This window comes from Trichosurus vulpecula, chromosome 4, assembly GCF_011100635.1.
Source record: "Trichosurus vulpecula isolate mTriVul1 chromosome 4, mTriVul1.pri, whole genome shotgun sequence".
NCBI lineage: Eukaryota > Metazoa > Chordata > Mammalia > Diprotodontia > Phalangeridae > Trichosurus > Trichosurus vulpecula.
In genome coordinates, this window is record NC_050576.1 from 108,512,586 (window position 1) to 108,533,026 (window position 20,441).

General features: G+C 41.2%; 1 protein-coding gene across 1 annotated transcript; it reads left to right on the plus strand.

Annotated features, from left to right (window-relative positions):
- Window positions 1–500: 500 nt before the first annotated feature.
- DYRK3 (dual specificity tyrosine phosphorylation regulated kinase 3) lies at window positions 501–19,391 on the plus strand. The gene is made up of 3 exons (XM_036757812.1): window positions 501–764; window positions 3,312–3,423; window positions 13,820–19,391. The coding sequence occupies exons 1-3, from the start codon at window positions 685–687 to the stop codon at window positions 15,392–15,394; spliced, it is 1,767 nt and encodes a 588-aa protein (XP_036613707.1). The 5' UTR covers window positions 501–684; the 3' UTR covers window positions 15,395–19,391.
- Window positions 19,392–20,441: the final 1,050 nt, after the last annotated feature.

Sequence of the window (20,441 nt, forward strand, 5' to 3'; positions counted from 1 at the left end):
TAAAGCGCCAGGTCTAGCGTCAGGAAGACTCTTCTTCTTGAATTCAAATCCAGTCTCAGACCCTCGCTGGCTGTGTGACCCTGGGGAAGTCACTTAACATTGTTTGCCTCAGTTTCCTCATCTGTAAAAAGAGTTGGAGAAGGAAATGGCAACCCACTCTAGTATCTGCCAAGAAAACCCCAAATAGGGTCACGGAGAGCCGGCCTTTTATTCCTTTCAATACTGCTCTTTCCTCTGGCCTTCCTTCTCCCAATTTTCCATTTCCAAACTCCGAAGCAACGACTGCGGGGAGACTGTACCAGGTAAGGGGCACGCAGAGATGGGGGAGCGGCAAGGGGAAAGAGGGATGCTTTCGAGACCCCTCCCTCCCGCCGTGCGTCATCACGTCGGCCCTGGAAAGTGTCCCTAGGGGCGTGCCTTGTTGCCCCGGTAACCAGGCCGCTATCCCCGCCTCCTCCTCCCCTCCGAGGCTCCCGCCCGGCCCCCGGGAGGGCGGGCGGGAGGAGGGAGCAGACGAGTGTGGGCGCTGGCGGGAGCGGCGGTGTGTGGCCGGGGCTCCCGGGGAAGCAGCGCTGGCTAGGGTTGGGCCGGGCCCCCACGCCATCCCCGCCACCGCTGGCGGCCCCGGCCAGTCCTTCCCAGGCCCCCTTCTCCCCTCGCCGTGGAGGGGTCCCGGGCCGCGCGATGGGCGGTGCTGCCCGCGGGCCCGGCAGGAAGGATGCGGTGCCGCCGCGAGCGGGGCCCCCGGCCCAGGAACCACGGAGGTAGGGGTGCGAGCGAGTGGACGGGGCCCTGCAGTGCCGGGAGGAAGGGCGCAGTAGGGAAAGGAGGGGCGGTTTGGGAGGAAGGGGATCCCACCAGAGAGGAAGCGAGCCCTAGAAGTGAGGAGGGGGCTGGACTTGGGGAAAGGGGGCAACAGAAGGAGGGCATAAGGAAACACTGGCAGAGGGGAAGAGCCCCCCGGGAGATGAGGTGAGGGTGGGTTGAAGAAGGGGGGGTACCACAAAGATGGGGGACTGGGTTTGGGGAAGACGACCCAGCAGAAAAGTGGGACCTAGCAGTGGGGAAAGGACACCCTAGGAGATGGGGAGGGGGAAAGGGGCTTGAGGAAGGCGGGGCCAGCAGGAAAAAAGGGGGACTGCGTTTGGGGAGGGGCACTCCTGCAGAGGATCGAGGTCCAGCAGTGGGGAAGAGCATCCTAGGAGATCGGGAGGGGTCTGGGCTTGGGGTAGGGGTGGCCAAGCAGAAAGGAGAGACTGGGTTTGGGAAAGTGGACCCCAACAGAGGGGGAAATGGGGGTTAGGTTTGCTAGACATCACACAGACACCCCAGAAGAGGAGGGAGAGAACTTGTTAAAAAGCTTTGTGAGCTTTCTGGGGAGGTGTTTGCAACCTCCACCCCCTGCTCCCAGTTGTAGTTTCCCTCCTTCTGCCTTCTGCCACCCAAGAAGGGGGAGAGTGTTGGAGTAGAGCCTAGAAGGGGAAAGAGAAGGAGGGGTTATCCTGAAAGAGGAGCTAGATTGGGAGGCATAAGCCAAGGAAAACGGAAAAGCCAAGCCATTTGCTAACCGGGAAGCTGAGGACCAAAATTCCTTTAGAGAATCCCTGTTGGTCATGGGAGATAAAAACAGGACTGAACACTTGGGGATTTGCACAGTGGGGTGTGGTCTGGCTTTGGAATAGGTGAGATGCCCCAGTAAGACTTTTTTATAGCTTCTCTTTTTCTAATTCTTTTCCCGATTCACTTAGTATTGGGGGGGGGGGGATTCCTATCTTTTATTTCCTCTGCTGTTTATATAATTAGATTATTTTTGGTGCTAGTAGGAAACCATAGCATTTAATGCAGGAGGAGACCTTTTGGACTATCTAGTCCAGCCCTTTTCATTTTTCAGTTTAGGAAACTGAGGCCACAGAGAAGTTAAGTGGACCAAGGTCACACAGATAACCCAGTGATTCAGATCTTTAGCGTCTTTCTTTTTCTCCATATTGTCGCTGCTTGTCTGGCTCTAGCATGTTTTCTGCAGCCCATTGGCAAAGTGTCAGGCAGTCTAGAATTCTTTAGCCCTTGCCAAAGAAACAAAATTCAATTAAAAGTATAAATTAGTCCAAATATGCCACATTTGCACAAGGAGGCCATAATACTAAAAAAAATTTTTTTTAAAGTTTTTTTTTTTACTGGTATTTTAAACTACTTCCCCAAAGGCAATTTGCAAATAGCTTCTAAACTCCAAGACTAGAAGTGGTTATGCAAAACAGTGTAGACCAATTCTACTGGTTAAAAAAAAAAAGACATTTCCCTCCCTTCCTCTGTAACATGGTTATCAATGTACTTTTACCATAACATAGTTATATTATTTCAGTGCCTGTAATTCAGTTATGTGACTTATTAAATGTTTTGCCTTTAAAATTTTTTTTCCATTACTTGACTGTTTGAAAAAAAAAATTAAAATAGTACAGGAATCCTTGGTACCTTGGTCTACCAGTAGGAAGAATAATGTGGCAAAATGTACCAAAAGCAAATGCAGTGTATACTTAAGAAATCTAAATTCTTAGTAGCAAACAGAGCACGTTAACCAGTGGGATGAATTTGTGAATTAACCAAGTCCTTTACTTCTTAGGCTCTTCATATAGTCATTTCTGTAGATAATTTGTTCATTAATGTGAAAGTGAAGTGGGGGAAAAATGTGAAAACTTGGTACATTTTGTGACTTGTTCACTCCAATTAGCTTGGTATCTGTAATCTTATTTTTTTGTATCCCTGTGAGGCAGGGAGCTGGGAGGGATTGGCCTTTTCATTTTGTAGATAGAGAATCTGAGGCCCAGGGTGCTGACTACTTCAAAGGAAGCGTAATCAGAGGTAGATTAGAATACAGCCATTCTGCTTCCAGTGCTCTTTTCCATCTTCCTTAGTTTCTAGGATGAGGTTTTTTTAACTTTAGGTCTAAACTAACCTCAATTTTGAAGCAGTGTGAAAGAAAACCTTTTCATTGAACAGTTTGTATAACTTAGCAAAGAAAAATGTTTTGTGTTATTTGAAAAATGAGACCTATGTGAATTCTTAATTTTAAAATACAGTTACAGAAATGAAATCATTTAAATGAAAAAAAAGGAAAAGAAAACTGCTCTACTAGGATTATTTCAGTTAATCGTTGTTAATTGTATTTGATGTCAAAGACTTCTTCCTGTAGCTGTCTGAACAGTTCTTTGGAAACATAGAAGTTAACATCAAAGTGTTTTTTGGGGAGTGGGGGGAGACAAATGCCAATCATGTTGACTCTTTTGGACCAATGTCTGCTTAATGTTTTCAACTAGGTTGGGAGATGGTGTGTATGATACCTTCATGATGTTAGATGAAACTAAATGTCCACCTGGCCCAAATACAGTCTGCAACCCTTCTGAACCAGCTCTACCTAGAAGATTATATGTAAGTAATTTAGTTATTTTTTGTATTCTACTAACTGTTTTGTTAAGAAGGAAGCATTACTACACCCTCTGAAGACTTTGTCATGGTCTGTGATATACCCTTTGATCCTGTTTCTCAAAACACCTCTGTCCTCCTTCCCATAGCCGCCTTACTCTGGCTCCTGTATAGATGTACAGAATGATTTTTGGAACAAAGCCCAATTTCCATTTTGATTATTGAAATAAATATAAATCACTAGGTGGGGAAAACAGTGTGCTACTTTTAAGTAGGTGGTGTTTATTTTCTAATTGTATGACTACAAAAGATCCTTTTGTGAAAACCACTGATACATTTTGTGCTTTCCTCTCTTTGCTAGTTTTCCTCTACAAGATATTAGAAGTAGGAGTACTTACATATACTTGATAACTTCAAGATAGGGATAACTGTGATTTCATGATATAGGGAAATCCCAGGTTACAAAATTCTCTCTACCAATGCAGTGTTGGAATGTCTCAAAGCGCTAAAAGGTTAAGTGATTTGCCCAGGGTCATAAAGCCAGCATGTGTCAGAATACTTGACCCAGGACTTCTTGGTTTTGAAGCTGGCTCTCTATCCTCTACACCATGATCCATCTCACCAGCTCATTTGCAATATCCTGTGCCCTTTTTCAATTCCTTTTATATAGTATCCTCTATCTTGATTTTATATTTCTATGGAAACAAAATCTTTTGCTTGGAGATTCATCTGTCCTTCCCAGTGCTCTGCATCTAAGATGCACTGTTATCATGAACAAAGGAAGCCTTTCAAAATCAGCTTTTTATATGTAGGTGTATGAAGTAAAGGGCACAGGATATGCCCAATGCAAAGCTCATTTGGCATTGAATTGCTTTTTTTGGGGGGAAGCAAATTTATCTGCTAATTGTATTTAAGTAAGACTAGTGGCCCCCATGTAAGCTAGATGTTAGGGAGGAGCTGTCTAGAAATTAATAAATTTACTATTGTTATAACCTTGTGAGCAACTGAGTTGATTATATGTGATAGTCCTCTTTTATGCTTTCCTGTTTTAATACCTAAGATGGTTTTTATATGAAAGGAAAATCAGTCATCTTCATTCTTCTCCTTAAGCATTATTCAGGTTTTGCTCTGTTTAATGAGAAGCCAGTATGGAATCATCCTTTTTACTTGTTACTTTCTAGACGCATACTATTTGAAGCATGTGCCAAGAACATAAGGCCAGACATTTGGAAGGCCAGTCATTCTATTTTTAGCTCTTTTCTGAAGTACAGTATCATTTCCTTCCCATTCACAGCATACAGTGGTTTGCTTCCTGGGCATGTAAAAACCTCTAACAGTTCCATAACCACCATACCCCTTCAGATAGCCATCAGACCTCTTAATTGCTTACAGCCACCATATGGGGTGTCTCAGGGAAACTTAGTGAAAAAAGAAGTAGATTTAGAAGTAGGTTACTTTGTCAGTCCTCAGACTCAAAAGGAAGTTCATTTGAATTCTAGTTTAAACAGTCACTCTGCATTGGCCTAATAGAGCCATACTGCTAAGAATACAAAACGTGTTTAATTCCTGTCACTTTGTATTCAGTACACTATTAGATTTTTGTCTACTAATTCTAAATCTACATTCTAGTCTCAGCATTTTTTAGATTTGATTATAGATTTAAAATTCTGACTTTACAGCTATGTAATGTATATATATATATGTATGTATGTATTTTTGTTACTAAAGGGATGTGAACAGCTAAGTGGCTAAGTAGATGGAGTGACCTGGGGTCAGGAAGACTCATCTTTCTGAGTTCAAATATAGCTTCAGACCCTTACTAGCTGTGTGACCCTGGGCAAGTCACTTCACTATGTTTGCCTCAGTTTCCTTCTCTGTAAAATGAGTTGGAAAAGCAGATGGCAGACCACTCCAGTATCTTTGCCAAGAAAATCCCAAATGGGGTCACAAAGAGTCAGGCATGGCCGAAAAATTACTGAACAACACAACAATAACTAAAAGGATGAGAAAGATGGATAGACTTCATAGCTGGCTACAAAGAATGATGTAAAATAAAATCCTCTTTTGAGCACAGTAATCATAACTAGCATTTATATACTGCTTTGTGGTTTGCAAAGCTCTTTCCATTTTGTTCCTGTTTGATCCTCACAACAGCCCTGTGAGTTAGGTGCTATTGACATCCTGATCTAACTTACTGAGGCAAGTAAGGCTGAGAGAGGTTAGCTGACTATACCAGGGCTACATAGCTAATAAGTGTCTGAGGCAGGATTTGAACTCTGGTCTTCCTGATTCTAAGTCCTATGCTCTATTCACTGCTTCATCTAGCTGCTATCCCTATCCCTCTCCCCCAGCTAAATTTTGTCTTTTAAGAACATTTGATATGTACATTCTCTCAATAATGATAAATATGATGTGTTAGCTGGTCACACTTGAGGTGGACTGGCCATGTTTGGTTTAACACCTGTAGTAGTTGGGGACTTTCAGAATCAAATACAAATTGCCATGTCACTGTGACCAACCCTAGAATAGAAATGTATAATGTTCTGGAGCTAGTTTATAGTCTAATATGCTGAGTGTGCAGTGGAAGATTTTCTCTAGAACAATGGAAAGATTTTATTTTTAGCATAGGGCACTTAATTCCCAATATATATGAGCCAAAATCTGTGTTGGTTGCACAAAAGGAAAACATCTATCGGAAGGACCCCTCCCTGCTTGGAAAAAGTTCCCTCCCTTCATGTGTTCGATGAAAACTTTCAGAGACATTAGTGGGAATTTTTCAATTCCTTTTATATAGTATCCTCTATCTTGATTTTATATTTCTATGGAAACAAAATCTTTTGCTTGGAGATTCATCTGTCCTTCCCAGTGCTCTGCATCTAAGATGCACTGTTATCATGAACAAAGGAAGCCTTTCAAAATCAGCTTTTTATATGTAGGTGTATGAAGTAAAGGGCACAGGATATGCCCAGATATCTTCCCCACCAGCCTGTTGTTGACTCAAATTCTACAATTTGAGGTTTATTGTTTTGGGGAGGGTGGTGCAGGTAGGTGGCACAGTGGATAGAGTGCTGGGTCTGAAGTCAGACTGTCTCATCTTTGTCAGTTCAAATCTGCCCTCAGACAACACTTACTAGCTGTGTGACCCTAGGCAAGTCACTTAACTCAGATTGCCTCAGTTTCCTCATCTGTAAAATGAACCAAAGAAGGAAATGACAAACCACTCTAGTGTCTTTGCCAAGCAATCCCCAAATGGCATCACAGAGAGTTGGACACAATGGAAATGACTGAACAACTACAACAAAGGGCATCAGTTCTTTATTAAAATGGAGAGGTAGTGGCACATTAACTTGGATAGCTAGTCTAAAGCAGGTTTTAATATGGAGAGTGATTCAGAGTACCTCCAATGGGCTTACCTAGAGGGTGGCATCCTTGTTGGCTGGAGATTGGGAGTACTGTAAGAGTATTGAGTGCTAGGTGGGAAATAGAGAAGGGGAAAGTAAGGGATACTGAAATGGAGACTAGAGGGTACTACCGAAGACAAGCTTTGCCAACTTCTCCATTTTGCTAAGAATGAACCCTGAAGAGTTCCAAAGATAAGGAGGAACACTAAGTAAGTTGAAAAATGTAAAAAGTAGTGATTGAAATGCATATAAATATTTTTTATCATTAATGAGTAGATCTCAGTTCTAATGAAATTAACCAAAAATAGGCAAGTTCTTTCTCTAGTTTGGCATAATATAGGCCTAGAAGAGAATGCTAGAATTTTAGACCTGAAAGAGATCATTTAGTTCAAGCTCCTTTGTTTTACAGAAGAGGAAACTGAGGCCCTTACCACCTCTAAGAGTAGGATTACTTATGTGGCTTCCTAAACTTACCGAAAGGACACGCTGTTTACTGATACAATCTAGTAATTATGTATTTGAGTTCAGCTGTTTAGTGTCTGTAGCTCTATTAATATCACTGCTAAACCATAATTTTGGAACTAGGGACTGGCTCCTATCTCACCTCTTTATTTTAAAACGAAAGGCCAAAATGGGAAACATCTGTGGCCGCGTTTGTAATGACTGCTCTGATGTTGCTTAAGAGAGTGTAACACTTTTTTTTTTGGCAACTTGAGTTGTTGGTGACCTAGAAGTAGCCAAGGATTAATTAATAGCCCTTACAAAGAGTCTTATTTGGGGAAGCTATCTGCAATCTGCAACCAGTTATTTAAAGCTGCATTTCATCCATCTTTTTTCCCCTTCATGTGTTTTCCTAGGCTGGATTTGATCTGATTTACAATTAAGCTAGGCCATTTTGAATACCAATGGCTTTTTTGCTTAATTTATGATTAAATTCCATTTTCTAAAGGTATGGCCTTTTGCATTATCGTCTTATGATGATTATCACATTATTTATGGAATCTAGAGACCAGAACTCTGGCTCAGGGCCACTGCCTTCATCTGAAGCAGGGATTCATCCTTAACATTTTTTTGGGTCATGGACCCTTTGACATTATGACAAAGCTCTACAGACCCCTTCTTGGAAGAGATTTTTTAGTGCCTACAACAAAATATATAGGATAACAAAGGAAACTAATATATTGAAATGCAGTTATCAAAATACTTTTTACAAATACAAAAACACTCTCACAGACTGAGTGGGTGTCTGTGGACTCTAGGTTAAAACCTCTGATCTAAAGTCATCTGTCAGGCAAACAAGCAGAACATGATCTCCTTTTGCTTCTAGAAGGCATAAAATTAGCCCTATTATGATTAGGGCTCCAATTCCTTAAAATGTACTAAAATAACTCTTTTGAGATATCTCAAGGTTTTAAATCTCTTCTTTCCCTTTTTCTGTTCCGTTCTTAACCTTTTCCACATCTTGACTATTACTTTTAATTTTCCTTTTTCAACCCCTAACTTTAACATTCCCTTTGAGTAATCTTTATTCCTGTGAAGAAGTCAGAGGAGCTTTCCTCTGAGGAATCCCTGCTTATCCTCAAATAAATAAATAAATAAAATAGAATGCAATGGAGACTAGATTGTATTGGGATTTTTGGAGGAAAAACTCTATTTTACTGATTTGTTTTGAGTTTTGATGCCTCATAGAGATTTTTATAAAAACACTTTTTCTACCAGAAACTTACTAATGAATTGCTTAGAGAAATAGCAATGAATAACTGGAAGCATCTCTAATTTGTAGATTCAGCCAACAGATATTTACTGAGCACTTACAGTGTGGCTAGCAATTTGCTAGGTGCTGTGGAGAAAACACAAGGAGTTTAGATATCATCCTCACCCTCAAGGAGCTTACAATGCAACAGGGGAGACAAAATATACATGTGCTTTAGTTTGCTATTTTTATCAATTTATGATTTAATTTGTGCTAATGTTGGCTCCACTGACGTGGACTGCAGCGTTTTCATTTGACATTCTGTGCAGTTCTTTTCCACGTCTTTCCACAATCCCTCTGTGGAGGCTCCACCCAGCTCATGGGGTGTTTCCCTTTCATTCTTTTACTATCTCATGGGTACCAATGTAGCACTTATGTATGCCATAAGATCATAGATTTCAGGCTCAGCAGCACCTCAGATGTCATATGGTTCAGATCCTATAATCTCCATATTACAGGTGACAAGAGCAGTCTCATGAGGGTAAGTAACCATTCCGGGTCCCATAGCGGTAGTGCTGATGAGTGAGTGAGAATCTCTGAACCCAGAGGATATGCTGCTTATCTTTCTCTTGCCATTTGAATCACTCTAATTTTGCCTAAATAAGAGCCTGTTATGGTGCCTTATTCTGGTGCTGGATGGGAACCTGAATTCAGGTGCTGCGTCAAGGTGGAACAGGTTCTAGCAGGCTGGGAGGGCTTTGAGTGTGAGCCAGATGACAGAAAAAATGACAGTCTCTCATCTGGAAGGGTCTTCAGCATCTAGTGAGTTCCCCTCCCCCCCTTACCTGAACAAGAATCCCCTCTATAGTCTATGCAGTGATTAGTTCTCTAGTCTCTGCTAGGAGACCCGCAGTGATGGGGGCTCATGCTTTCTCAGGAAGCCTGGTCCACTTTGGAATGGCTTGATGGGGCATTTCTGTTCTTATATGGAGCCTGCACTTACCCCTTTGTAATCTTCACCCTCTGGGGCCAAGCAGAACACATCTAATATTTACACGTGACAGCCCCTTGCATACTTGAAGAGAATGATCATCTTCTCCCTGAGTCTTCTTTTCTCCATGCGAAACATCATATTGTATGATGTAGAGGTTCTTTACCATCCCAATGGCCCTCCTCTGCTCTTTAGCTTACTAACATCCTTGCTAAAATGGGATACCTAGAACTGGACATGGTACTCAGTACATCTCAGGAGTACTCTTTGCTGGGTCTCTCAGTGCGGCCATCTGTATTGTTCATAGGCACGTGGATTTAAAGCTGGAAGGGATCTTAAAGTCACCTTGCCCAACCACTTCATTTTTTTGTTTGTTTTGCTTGTTTTGCCTTTCTTTGTATTGCCAGCGCTTAGCACAATGCCTGGCAAAATGACAGACTGAGGGAATTGAAGCCTTGAGGGACTGAGTAACTTTGCTCAAGACCACCAGGTAGTGGCAGAGCTGGCCCCAACTATAAATCCAGTGGTTTTCCCCCCAAGCCATGTAGGCCTCCAAACTTCTAGGTCTCTCTCAGATAAACTGCTGTGTAGCTACACTTTCCCCATCTTGTAATTGCGAAGTTTATTCTTTTGAATCCAAATGTAATTATGCAAATGTAATTTGCATTGTCTATATTAAATTTAATTTGACTAGATTCAGCTTTATATACTAGCTTGTTGAGATATTTATTTTTGGATTCTATCATACAGTGTATTTGTTATCTTTCAGCTTTGTGTCACCTACATACTTGAAAATTATAGATAGTTATACTTTCATAGCTTTTATAGCCTCCTATAAAGGCTTCATCTGAGTTCCTGATTAAACAATGTTATATAGCACAGGGTAGTACACAGATTTCAAGGGCACTGCACTAGAGACCACTTCCCAACCTGACATTAAATGATTAATGACTGTTCTTTAGGTCTGACCATTCTGTGAATTCTAGATCCATCAAAGTATACTGTTATCTGGCCCACATCTCTCTATCTTTTTTACAAGAATAGCATGAGACATTCTGTCACAAACTTTGTTTAATATATCTACAGCATCCTCCTGACCTCTCGATTTTGTGACACTGTCAAAAGAGGAAGTTAGGTTAGTCAGCCATGACCTGTTCTTGATAAAAACCATTCATTCTAAATAGTTGTTATCATTGCTTCCATGGCTAGATATTCACTAACTAGTTCTTTCCTAATAAGTTCTGGAATTTTGTCGGGAATCAAAGTCAAGCTCATTGTTCCATAATTTATAGACTCCTTTCTCTTCCCTTTATTGAAAATTGGAGTAATCTTTGTCTTTCTCCAAGATCTTCCAAAGGTCACTGAGAATGGCTAAACAATCACAGCTACCAAGTGTAGTTTATTGGTGACTTGAACTTATGAGGTATAATAATAATAACAAAAAACTGACATTTGTATGGCGCTTTAAAGTTTCTAAAGCCCTTTCCAAGTCCTGTCTTTTGATCCTCACAATAATCCTATGAAGCAAATGCTATTCTTATTCTCATTTACATAGGAAGAAACTGAGGAAGAGAGAGCTGTGTGACTTTGTGTGCAAGGGTCTGTGACAGGATTGAAACTCAGGTCTTCCCGAATCCGAGTCCAGAACTCTATGCACTGTGCCATTTAGCTGCCTCAAGAGCAGCTAGGTGGTTTCTTCCTATCTCTTATTTTATTTTGTCTTAGTTGAATTGTTTTAGTTTTTAGGTTTTTTAGTGTTTAGTTTTTGTTTTTTAGGTTTTAGGTTTTTTTTTTAGTATTTAGTTATTTTAGTGTTTGGTTGTTTTTGTTTGACTCTTTGTGACTCCATTTGGAATTTTCTTGGCAGAGATACTGGAGTGGTTTGCCATTTCCTTCTCTAGCTCATTTTATGGATGAGGTGGGGTTAAGTGAACTACCTAGGTCATACAGCTGGTAAGTGTTTGATGCTGGGATTTGAATTCACGTCTTCCTGACTCTAGGTCCAGCTCTCTATCCAGTTACACCACCTGTTATCAACTTCTACACCATTATTATCAACTTCTATTCTTTCCTGTCTAAAGATGCTTCTCTTTAGCAGATTAAACGGCACAATAAGGGTCGAATAGCTCTACATTCTCTTTCATCAGTTACCATGAAACCATTCACCTTTAAGAGCAAATTTTTCCCTTCTTTGATCCTCTTTTCCTCAATATATAGTTAATTTTTTTTAAAGTTTCCTTTATTGTCCTTAGCTTTCCTGCCCAGGCTTAGCTTGTTCCAAGCTTCAGTGCCTGCAATAGCATTTCTAAAAGAATGTGCCACATGTTTTTCAGGGCAAATCCCTTAACTATGCTGTGCTCTGGGCAGTTTTTAAGGCTCTAAATTAGAGTAATCCATCCATCAGTGTGGAGGGAGTTCACACACCAGGAATTCCCTAAAATGATGAAATTTCAAGTCTAGGTCAAAAATCCCCCTAATTTGCCTTTGCCTCTGATTTCTGCACACAGCCTTTAAAAACTCATGTTGGTCAATGAATCTCCTCTTTAGACAACTCTGCTTTTCCTTCCTTCTCAATATTTCTCTGTGTATCTTTAAAATTTTATTCTGAAGGCTGGCTTGAGTGAATTTAACCCTATGTAATCCAGCCTGCCCTTCCTCTGACTCCTTGAAGTCTGCTTTCCTAAAATATAGAGCACACATCAGACTACATCTAGCTTTTCTCTTCTTCTCTGTCACGAATTTCAAGATGAAATAGTTATTTCCCCCGCAAAGTTCCCATCATTCCCAATCCAGTAATCAATTCCTTTACCTTCTGAAGAATTGAGTTATCCTTAAAGCATATCAGCTTTTCTGATTTAGGCAGAGGAAGAAAGCATGGGAAGATGTTTGGGTGACTGAAGTCCCCCATCATGTCTATGATGATGCTTCCACACTATGCTTGTGATCTTTCCCTCAAACTCTCCATCTCTTCTTTCTGGCCAGGTGCTCAGTACTACACTTCAGTGACAATGTTTTTTCTTTCTTTCTATTTTTGCCTTTGTTGATCTTCACCCAAATTTTCTACACCATGCTGCCTTCTCCTCTGGTTCCTGAATCTTCTCACATGAGTATTTCTTAAAATATATGGAGCTAGTCTTCCCAGCCTCCAAACCTATAATGTTCCTTCTGAATAAAGTGTATCCTTCCAGGCCTTTTTCAATCATGGATCTCTCACGCTATTAAGTGTGAGACCACTGAGGTCATATTTGCCTGAATTCATTGGATGGACTGCTGGTTCATCTTCCTTATTACTCATCCTTTTTTTTTGTATTTGTCTAGAGATATCTGAGGTCATGAATTTCACTGCTTCTTGGCTTTGGCCATCTCTCTGGAAATTAATCTTTGTATTTTCCTTCCTACATTATGCCTATTTTCTTGGGCAGTTCTTTCCCTTTCCTTTCCTTTTTAGTCTAAAGCCTTTTTGATTAGATTTGCAAGATTCCAGGTATCTTCTTACTAATCCATTGTACAGTCCATCCATGGCAAGAGATGGTCATTTCTATTTTAAACTATGCTCTGTTATCTGTCTGTTCTTTGAGAAGAAGCCTGGTTAGTGCGGAGGATTATTTCCATAAAGTTGACCACCATGTAATGAATGTTTTTAGACAAAAATTACATGATAATGTGCACATGGATGTAAACATGGTTAGCAAACAATAGAAAACTCTTAGTATTAAATTTTGTGGTACGGATTACGAGTTCTGCAGATCAAAGAAAGAGGAGGGCATTCTGAGTTTGGGGTAGCCTTAGGTAGTCCAATGGAGGAAGTAAGTCTTGAGCCAGCCTTTGAAAATTGGTGAAATTTGGATAGGGAGGGGAGAGAACATTGCTAGCATGAGTGAAAGTACACAGACAAGAACAAACATGGCACGTGTGGAGTACTCTTAGGAGACTGACCTGATGGAAGCAAAAATTTCATGTTGGGCAGTAGAAGGATATAATCTTGGAAATATAAGGTAAAGACAGAGTATGGATGGCCCTAAAAACCAGAGAGGGAAGTCTGGACTTGTTGCACCATCCCCATTAGACACTGAGTTATTAAGTGGCCTAAGGCCTAAGGTCTAAGGTCTTGGCCAAATCAGGACCAATAATACTGATTTCCTGATGCCTAGTCCAGAGGTCTTTAGTTCAATTTTCTCTCTCCCTTTTGGGTCATTTTAAGTTTAATAAAGGGCATTACTAAATTTAAGAACTTGTGGAGTTTTCATGGTTCATTTTCTTTCTGAATAGTTTCACATTTTTTTCTGCTGCCTTTTAAGTTTCATATCTTCTTTCTAGATTACTACTGAAAAGCTGACAACCAACCACACTCAACCAGTCCCAAATGGAGGTGACATTAAGGTGGAACAGCTGTTTCAGGAATTTGGCAACAGAAGAACCAGTACTTTTCAGTCCATAGGAACAAACACCTCTGACAAGTGTCCTCCCACCATTTCTCAGGGTAAAAGTTCAGACAGTTTGAACACTGTCAAATCTGGTAGTTCATCCAAAGCGCTAAAAGTGGTACCTCTGACTCCTGAACAAGCACTAAAACAGTACAAGCATCACCTGACTCCTTATGAGAAGCTAGAAATCATCAATTATCCTGAAGTTTATTTTGTGGGTCCAAATGCTAAGAAAAGGCATGGCGTCATGGGTGGCCCCAACAATGGGGGATATGATGATGCAGAGGGAGGCTACATCCATGTACCTCGAGACCATTTGGCTTATAGATACGAGGTGTTGAAAATCATTGGCAAAGGCAGCTTTGGGCAGGTGGCTCGAGTCTATGACCACAAACTTCACCAGTATGTCGCCCTGAAGATGGTTCGCAATGAAAAGCGCTTCCATCGACAAGCAGCTGAAGAAATCAAGATTTTAGAGCATCTTAAGAAACAGGATAAAACAGGCAGCATGAATGTTATTCACATGCTAGAAAGCTTTACATTCCGGAATCATGTCTGTATGGCTTTTGAATTGCTAAGCATGGACCTCTATGAGCTGATCAAAAAGAATAAGTTTCAGGGGTTCAGTGTTCAGCTGGTGCGTAAATTTGCTCAATCTATCTTGCAATCCCTGGATGCTCTCCACAGAAACAAGATCATTCACTGCGACCTGAAGCCAGAAAACATTCTTCTAAAACAGCAAGGCCGCAGCGCAACCAAAGTAATTGACTTTGGGTCCAGCTGTTTTGAGTACCAGAAACTCTACACATACATCCAATCTCGTTTCTACAGAGCACCAGAGATCATCTTGGGAAGTCGATATAGTACACCTATTGATGTCTGGAGCTTTGGCTGCATTCTTGCAGAACTTTTGACTGGACAGCCTCTCTTCCCTGGAGAGGATGAGGGAGACCAGTTAGCTTGTATAATGGAGCTTCTAGGGATGCCCCCTCCAAAACTTCTCGAGCAAGCTAAGCGTGCCAAGTACTTTATCAACTCCAAGGGTCTGCCTCGATATTGTTCTGTGACTACACAGGCAGATGGGAGGGCTGTCCTTGTGGGGGGGCGTTCACGCCGGGGTAAGAAGCGAGGTCCCCCAGGCAGCAAAGACTGGGTAACAGCTCTGAAAGGGTGTGATGACTACTTGTTTATAGAGTTCTTGAAAAGATGTCTTCATTGGGACCCATCTGCCCGCCTGACCCCAGCCCAGGCCTTAAGACACCCTTGGATTAGTAAACCTGTGCCCAGACCTCTCACTACGGATAAAATGTCAGGGAAACGGATAGTAAATCCTGTGAATGCTTTGCAGGGATTGGGTTCTAAATTGCCTCCAGTCACTGGAATAGCCAACAAGCTTAAAGCTAATTTAATGTCAGAAGCTAATGGCAGTATACCTCTGTGCAGTGTCCTGCCCAAACTCATCAGCTAGTAGAGAGTGGTCTGTGTGGGAATGTGCATAAATAATATTTTGAATCATCCTGAAAGCCTGCAAATTGGAAAATACAGCATCCTCGGGGCCCCTGTTTTTGACAGGAAAGACTTTTTTAAAGGCAAAACTTTTTTATATGTATGGAAATGAACTTTTCAAGGGCTAATTATCTAATCACTTTGTTTCAGCCACATTGGAGTATCTATTAAATTACTTTTTATAGGTCAGTGTACTTTCTTGGTCAATAAGTTTAGATGTATTTTAGTGTATTTTATTGGGTTAAATCCCCCTCTCCTGGGACAAAGTGTATAGAAAAATGGATCCTGGCTATAATCTTCATTCTACCCTAGCATCTTTTTCCATTGATGGGCAGCTGAGGAAATCAGAATTTTGGAGCATCTTAAGAAAAAAGGATAAAATAGGAAGTATGAATGTTATTCCATGCTAGAAAGCTCCACATTCCAGAATTATATTTGTTAGCCCTTTCAGTTGATGGTGAGGAGAGAGGGCAGGAGTGGAGATGACTTAGGAAGGTAGTGGCAGTTGGATGACATGGAGAACCCAAAATCTCTTGCCCCAAGATGCTATTTTCAGGTCTCCATTACAGGTAAAAGCTCTCACGTAGAATGATGGGAGGAAAGAGAGGTAGGGTCCTATGGGTCCTGTTCTTTTTCCCCAATCCCTAAGATTCAACTTCCTCTTTTCTTATGCTTCTAACTTGTCTTCTAGAACCTTGGAGGACATAATAGCCCTTGTTCCTCACTCTCATGGTAACCCTGAAGACTCATTTGAGAACTGAAGCCCAGCCCCGAGACGTCTCACTTGCTCCACAATCACCCGCAATGCTAGAGGCAGAATCAGCACTAAAACTCAGGTTCATTAACTTGCTTCTCAGCATGCTAAGTTGCCTCTTAATACACTTCCCTTTGGCTCCCCTTCTCCACCCCAATCCTCGACACTCCTTACTCCAAACACAAATCATACATACACAAACAATATAAGTAATAGAAAGCTGGTGTCAGGAGAACCAAGAATGCAAAGTAAATGTTTTGCCAGTATCCTCTGCCCTCCAGCACCTCTCTTCTCCATTCCTGCCTTAACTGTCAAGGTTACAACCTTGATTCAGGCAAGAAGCAGAGAGCCTTTAGTTGTACGAGAGTCAATTTGAATATCCCCAAACTGTTAGTAAGCCCCAAACTATTTCCTCTCCCTCCAACCTTCTTCATCAGATACAATGGAAAATGTGAACAGCGGCAAATAACAATCAAAGCTAGCCAAATGGTTCGCTTAGCCATTCTGGAGGAAAAGCAGGGACAATTTTCAAGTAATCCATTGATTTCTGTTGCCTTCTTTTCCCAGTTCCACTTTTCTCAGTTCCACTAATACCCATCCCTAGAGCAAAGATTCAGTGGCCTGCTGGATTCTTTGGGACAGATTTTCAGAATGATCCGTTTCCATCTTTTCACTATTGCTCCATGTAGAATTGTAACCGTGTAAATTACCTGGAAGGGAATTCCTTTCCTGATTCAATTTGGGGAAACCCTGGAATGGATGGTTTCTAAATTCCCTTCTAGTGATAAATCCTATGATCCTGGGTTTCCGATAGGTCAAAGGAAGAGAAATGTCATGTATGACTATATATGACATATATACTATCCAGGCCTGAAAACATCCCTGATTTCCTTGGGAAGTTCCAGCAATCAACAAACACGTAAAAAGTGCCTATTATGGGTCAAGCTACTTTGTGGGTGGTTTTCGAAACTTTGGTAGACTTGGCCTCATTTTTCCAAAGCAGAATGGCTCTCTGAAAAAATAGAGATGATAAAAGTGAGGCTGGTACTTCCTTATAAATTTCCAGTTCTTCTTTTTTGGTGACTGAGGAGAGAGTTTTGCATCTAACTAGCATGGCTGAGAAGGTTCTTTAAAAAACAAACCACAAACACTTTTAAAAACACTACTTATCTCCAGTACTGGTTTGCAGGAGGAAGACTTCTCATCCAACTCCTGCAGATCATTGTACCTCCCGCTGAGTTCTCTGGCTTCTTGGGCTGGTTGTTTGGGAAGTTTCTCCACTATCTAGACATAGCATAAGTTGAGAGTGCCATGTTAACTGTTATCAGGTTGGAGGCACACTCTAAGCAAGCTCTAAAAGACTGTTGACATCTTTTTTAGGGGAAAAAAAGGCATAGCTTGCTGCAATTTTGTGCTTTAATTTAAATGGGAAACTTACTTTAGTTCAGCCATCAAAGTCTACAGTTGCTAGGGGCCCAGGTTGGGTCCTTCTATTGAGATATTTCTGTGTTAGAATATTTTGACTTGGCTTTGGGATTACTGAAACTGCTGAGTCGGAGGAAAAGCTAGTAGGGACAGAGCTGACAAGACTAGGAAGACAAATGTTGGAAGGCTCTGGAGAGGTGAAGTTCTGTGTCTTCTCGTTCAGTTTTGCAGCCCAGACAATGACGCAGAGTACAATCATTTTGACTTGGCCTTTCTGCCTTCCAAGAGCTGATTGCATTTGGGAAATTGCAAGAGCAGAGAGTGGGCAGTTTTAAAGCATGCTGGTTATTGTACAGATGGTTTTGAGGAGGTTTTTGGATGGGTATGACGGGGAGAGACAAGTTTCTAGCTGTATTCTGTGTGGTAAAGTTTTAGTATCTGCTTCCATCTCCATCATCATCATCAACAACAAGCGATTGCTAGCCATTTACTATGTTCCAGGAACTGCTTAGTGACAAAGAAAGGCAAAAACATGGTTCTCGCCCTCATAGAGCCTTTTTAACTACTCGACCATTTTATTACCCAGCAAGCTCTCTAACTTATTCAGGTGATAATCAGTAGGATTTTCAGTCAAACAATTGGTCAATTAAGTTAACCTATTTGATGGATTCCCACCCCACACTGAATTAGTGAGGAATAACAGATGAACAAGCCAAGTGTTGTATTACCATCTGCAAAATTATTAACAGAACCAGAGGGGCACCTGTGGCACATTGGGTAGAGCTTCCATAAATGGAGAGGCATGGAATCACATGGAATGAGAAAGCCTGGATATGTTTAGATCTTTTCTTAAGGAAGGAGGGCCCACAACAAAGATCATTTAAGTTGACCAAGTCAATAGGTTTCTTGGCATTGCTACAATAACCCCAGTATTTCTCTCTGTAGGCTTTGTAACTAATGAATCAGGTGGAGATTATTATGAGCTTTGTTCCTGCGTTTATCCTGGGTGTGCCATAAAGTCCCTTCCAGCTCTAAAGTTTTCATTCTTTGTCATCTCACAAGCTGTCAAGAAAGATAGTTTTGGGAGCTTTTGCCAACCATAAGGTTTCCAACCAAAAGAGATTGGCTAATCTTGTTTCTTCTCCCATCAGACATGATACTGCCTTATATACTCATCATTAAATTCCATTCCTTGTATTAGAACGTATACTTCTCATGGATAAGTTCTTGTCCTCAGTGTATTTAGTACAATGCCCAGCTCCCCATGGGTGCTCAGATTCACCAATAGAAATTCCATGTGTTTGGAAGAAGATTTCTAGTCCCTGTATAAATTATAAATCAGGTCCCCTGTTGTAACCCATAGAATGGTCTAATAATGGTCTAATAATTTTCTTTTGAGGGCAGAATCAGAAGGGAGATTTGTGAAACTGCCCCTTTAAGTAATTAGATAAATTTATCTGATCATTGAAAATATCCTGTGCTATATAGGCTCTGCTTTCCCACAGCCTAGCACTGGAAATGAGTCAAGATTGCCTCTTCGCTGTTCATCCCACCAGGATGAATGAACTTCTTTTGGTGCAGCTGTATCAATGTTTTGTTATCCTAGGAATTAGAAGGACTTGGGGACAACCAAGTCAGCTAGTCAATCTCATTAAGTTTTTGGTTTCTGTGACGTTTAATCTGTTGAGAATGGAGTGCTTTTGCATAAACTCGACAACAACAACAACAACAAAAAAGCTTAAATAAAAACTGCCATTGGGCATCTGAGTTTGGAACTGTGAAAGCTGTTTGTATTGAGAAAACTTTTCTGTTCTGCCTAATTCTAATAACTAGGCATAATTAAAGTTAAGTTTTGGATGGCAGCTGATGAGCCACTCTAAATTTTACTAATTAACAGAATATTACTCCTACTATGTGGGTGAATCATAGAAAGTTTTTTCTTACACACTGAATTTTTTTTTTTCTGTCACATCTGTTGTTCTGTTCTAACAACCCAAGGGCTGGAAAGGAGACCAGTACCAGAATGCTCTTGGATAGATACTCTCCCTCCTTTGCAGGGTTCTCTAAGAGTAGCACAAATAACACTCTTTTGTATCAGGTGCATTTGACATGTAAACACAGCATTTTTTCCACCATCTCATCAATGTCTCTTCAATGTCTAGCCAGAGATTACAGATCACTAAAACACTATAACGTGCTATACATAGTCCAGGAATCTGGAGTCTGAACAAATAAGGAGTGGGGCAGGACTGGAAAATTAAGAGTTGTCCACTGCCAGCACCAAGCTACAGAGAGTGGATCGGCTGCACTTTTATAGTCCTTTCAAAAACGTCTCTCCCTCCGCTGCCCTGTGGTGACCTCAACACAACTGCAGTCCTGAGGATTTGAATGAACTGACTTATAGGCCCAGCCTCCAGCCACAGTGTACTTGGGGGTAATTGGTCTTTCCAATTGGTGTCAAAATTAATCTTGCTAATTTCAGATCCCACACTTGGTATATCCATTTAAGGAATGAATACAGTCCTGTCCTGCAAAGGCATAGTCTCCAAGATAAGGCAGAGCTACAAATACATTGTCTAGACTCCCAGAAGGGTGGGATTGGATTCAACATAGCTTGAAACATGGACGAGAAGCCTATTTGCAGAGGGCACAGCTGGACATGAAGTCATTAAATCCTGGGTTCAGATCCTGCCCACTTATTGGCTGTGTGACCCTGGGCAAGCCACTTTCTCTGCCTCAGTTTCCTTGTCTGTCAAAGGAAAGGGTTGGGTTCAATGACCTCTCAGGTCCTTTCTAACTATAAATCTCTGATGCTATGGACAAAGTAAAC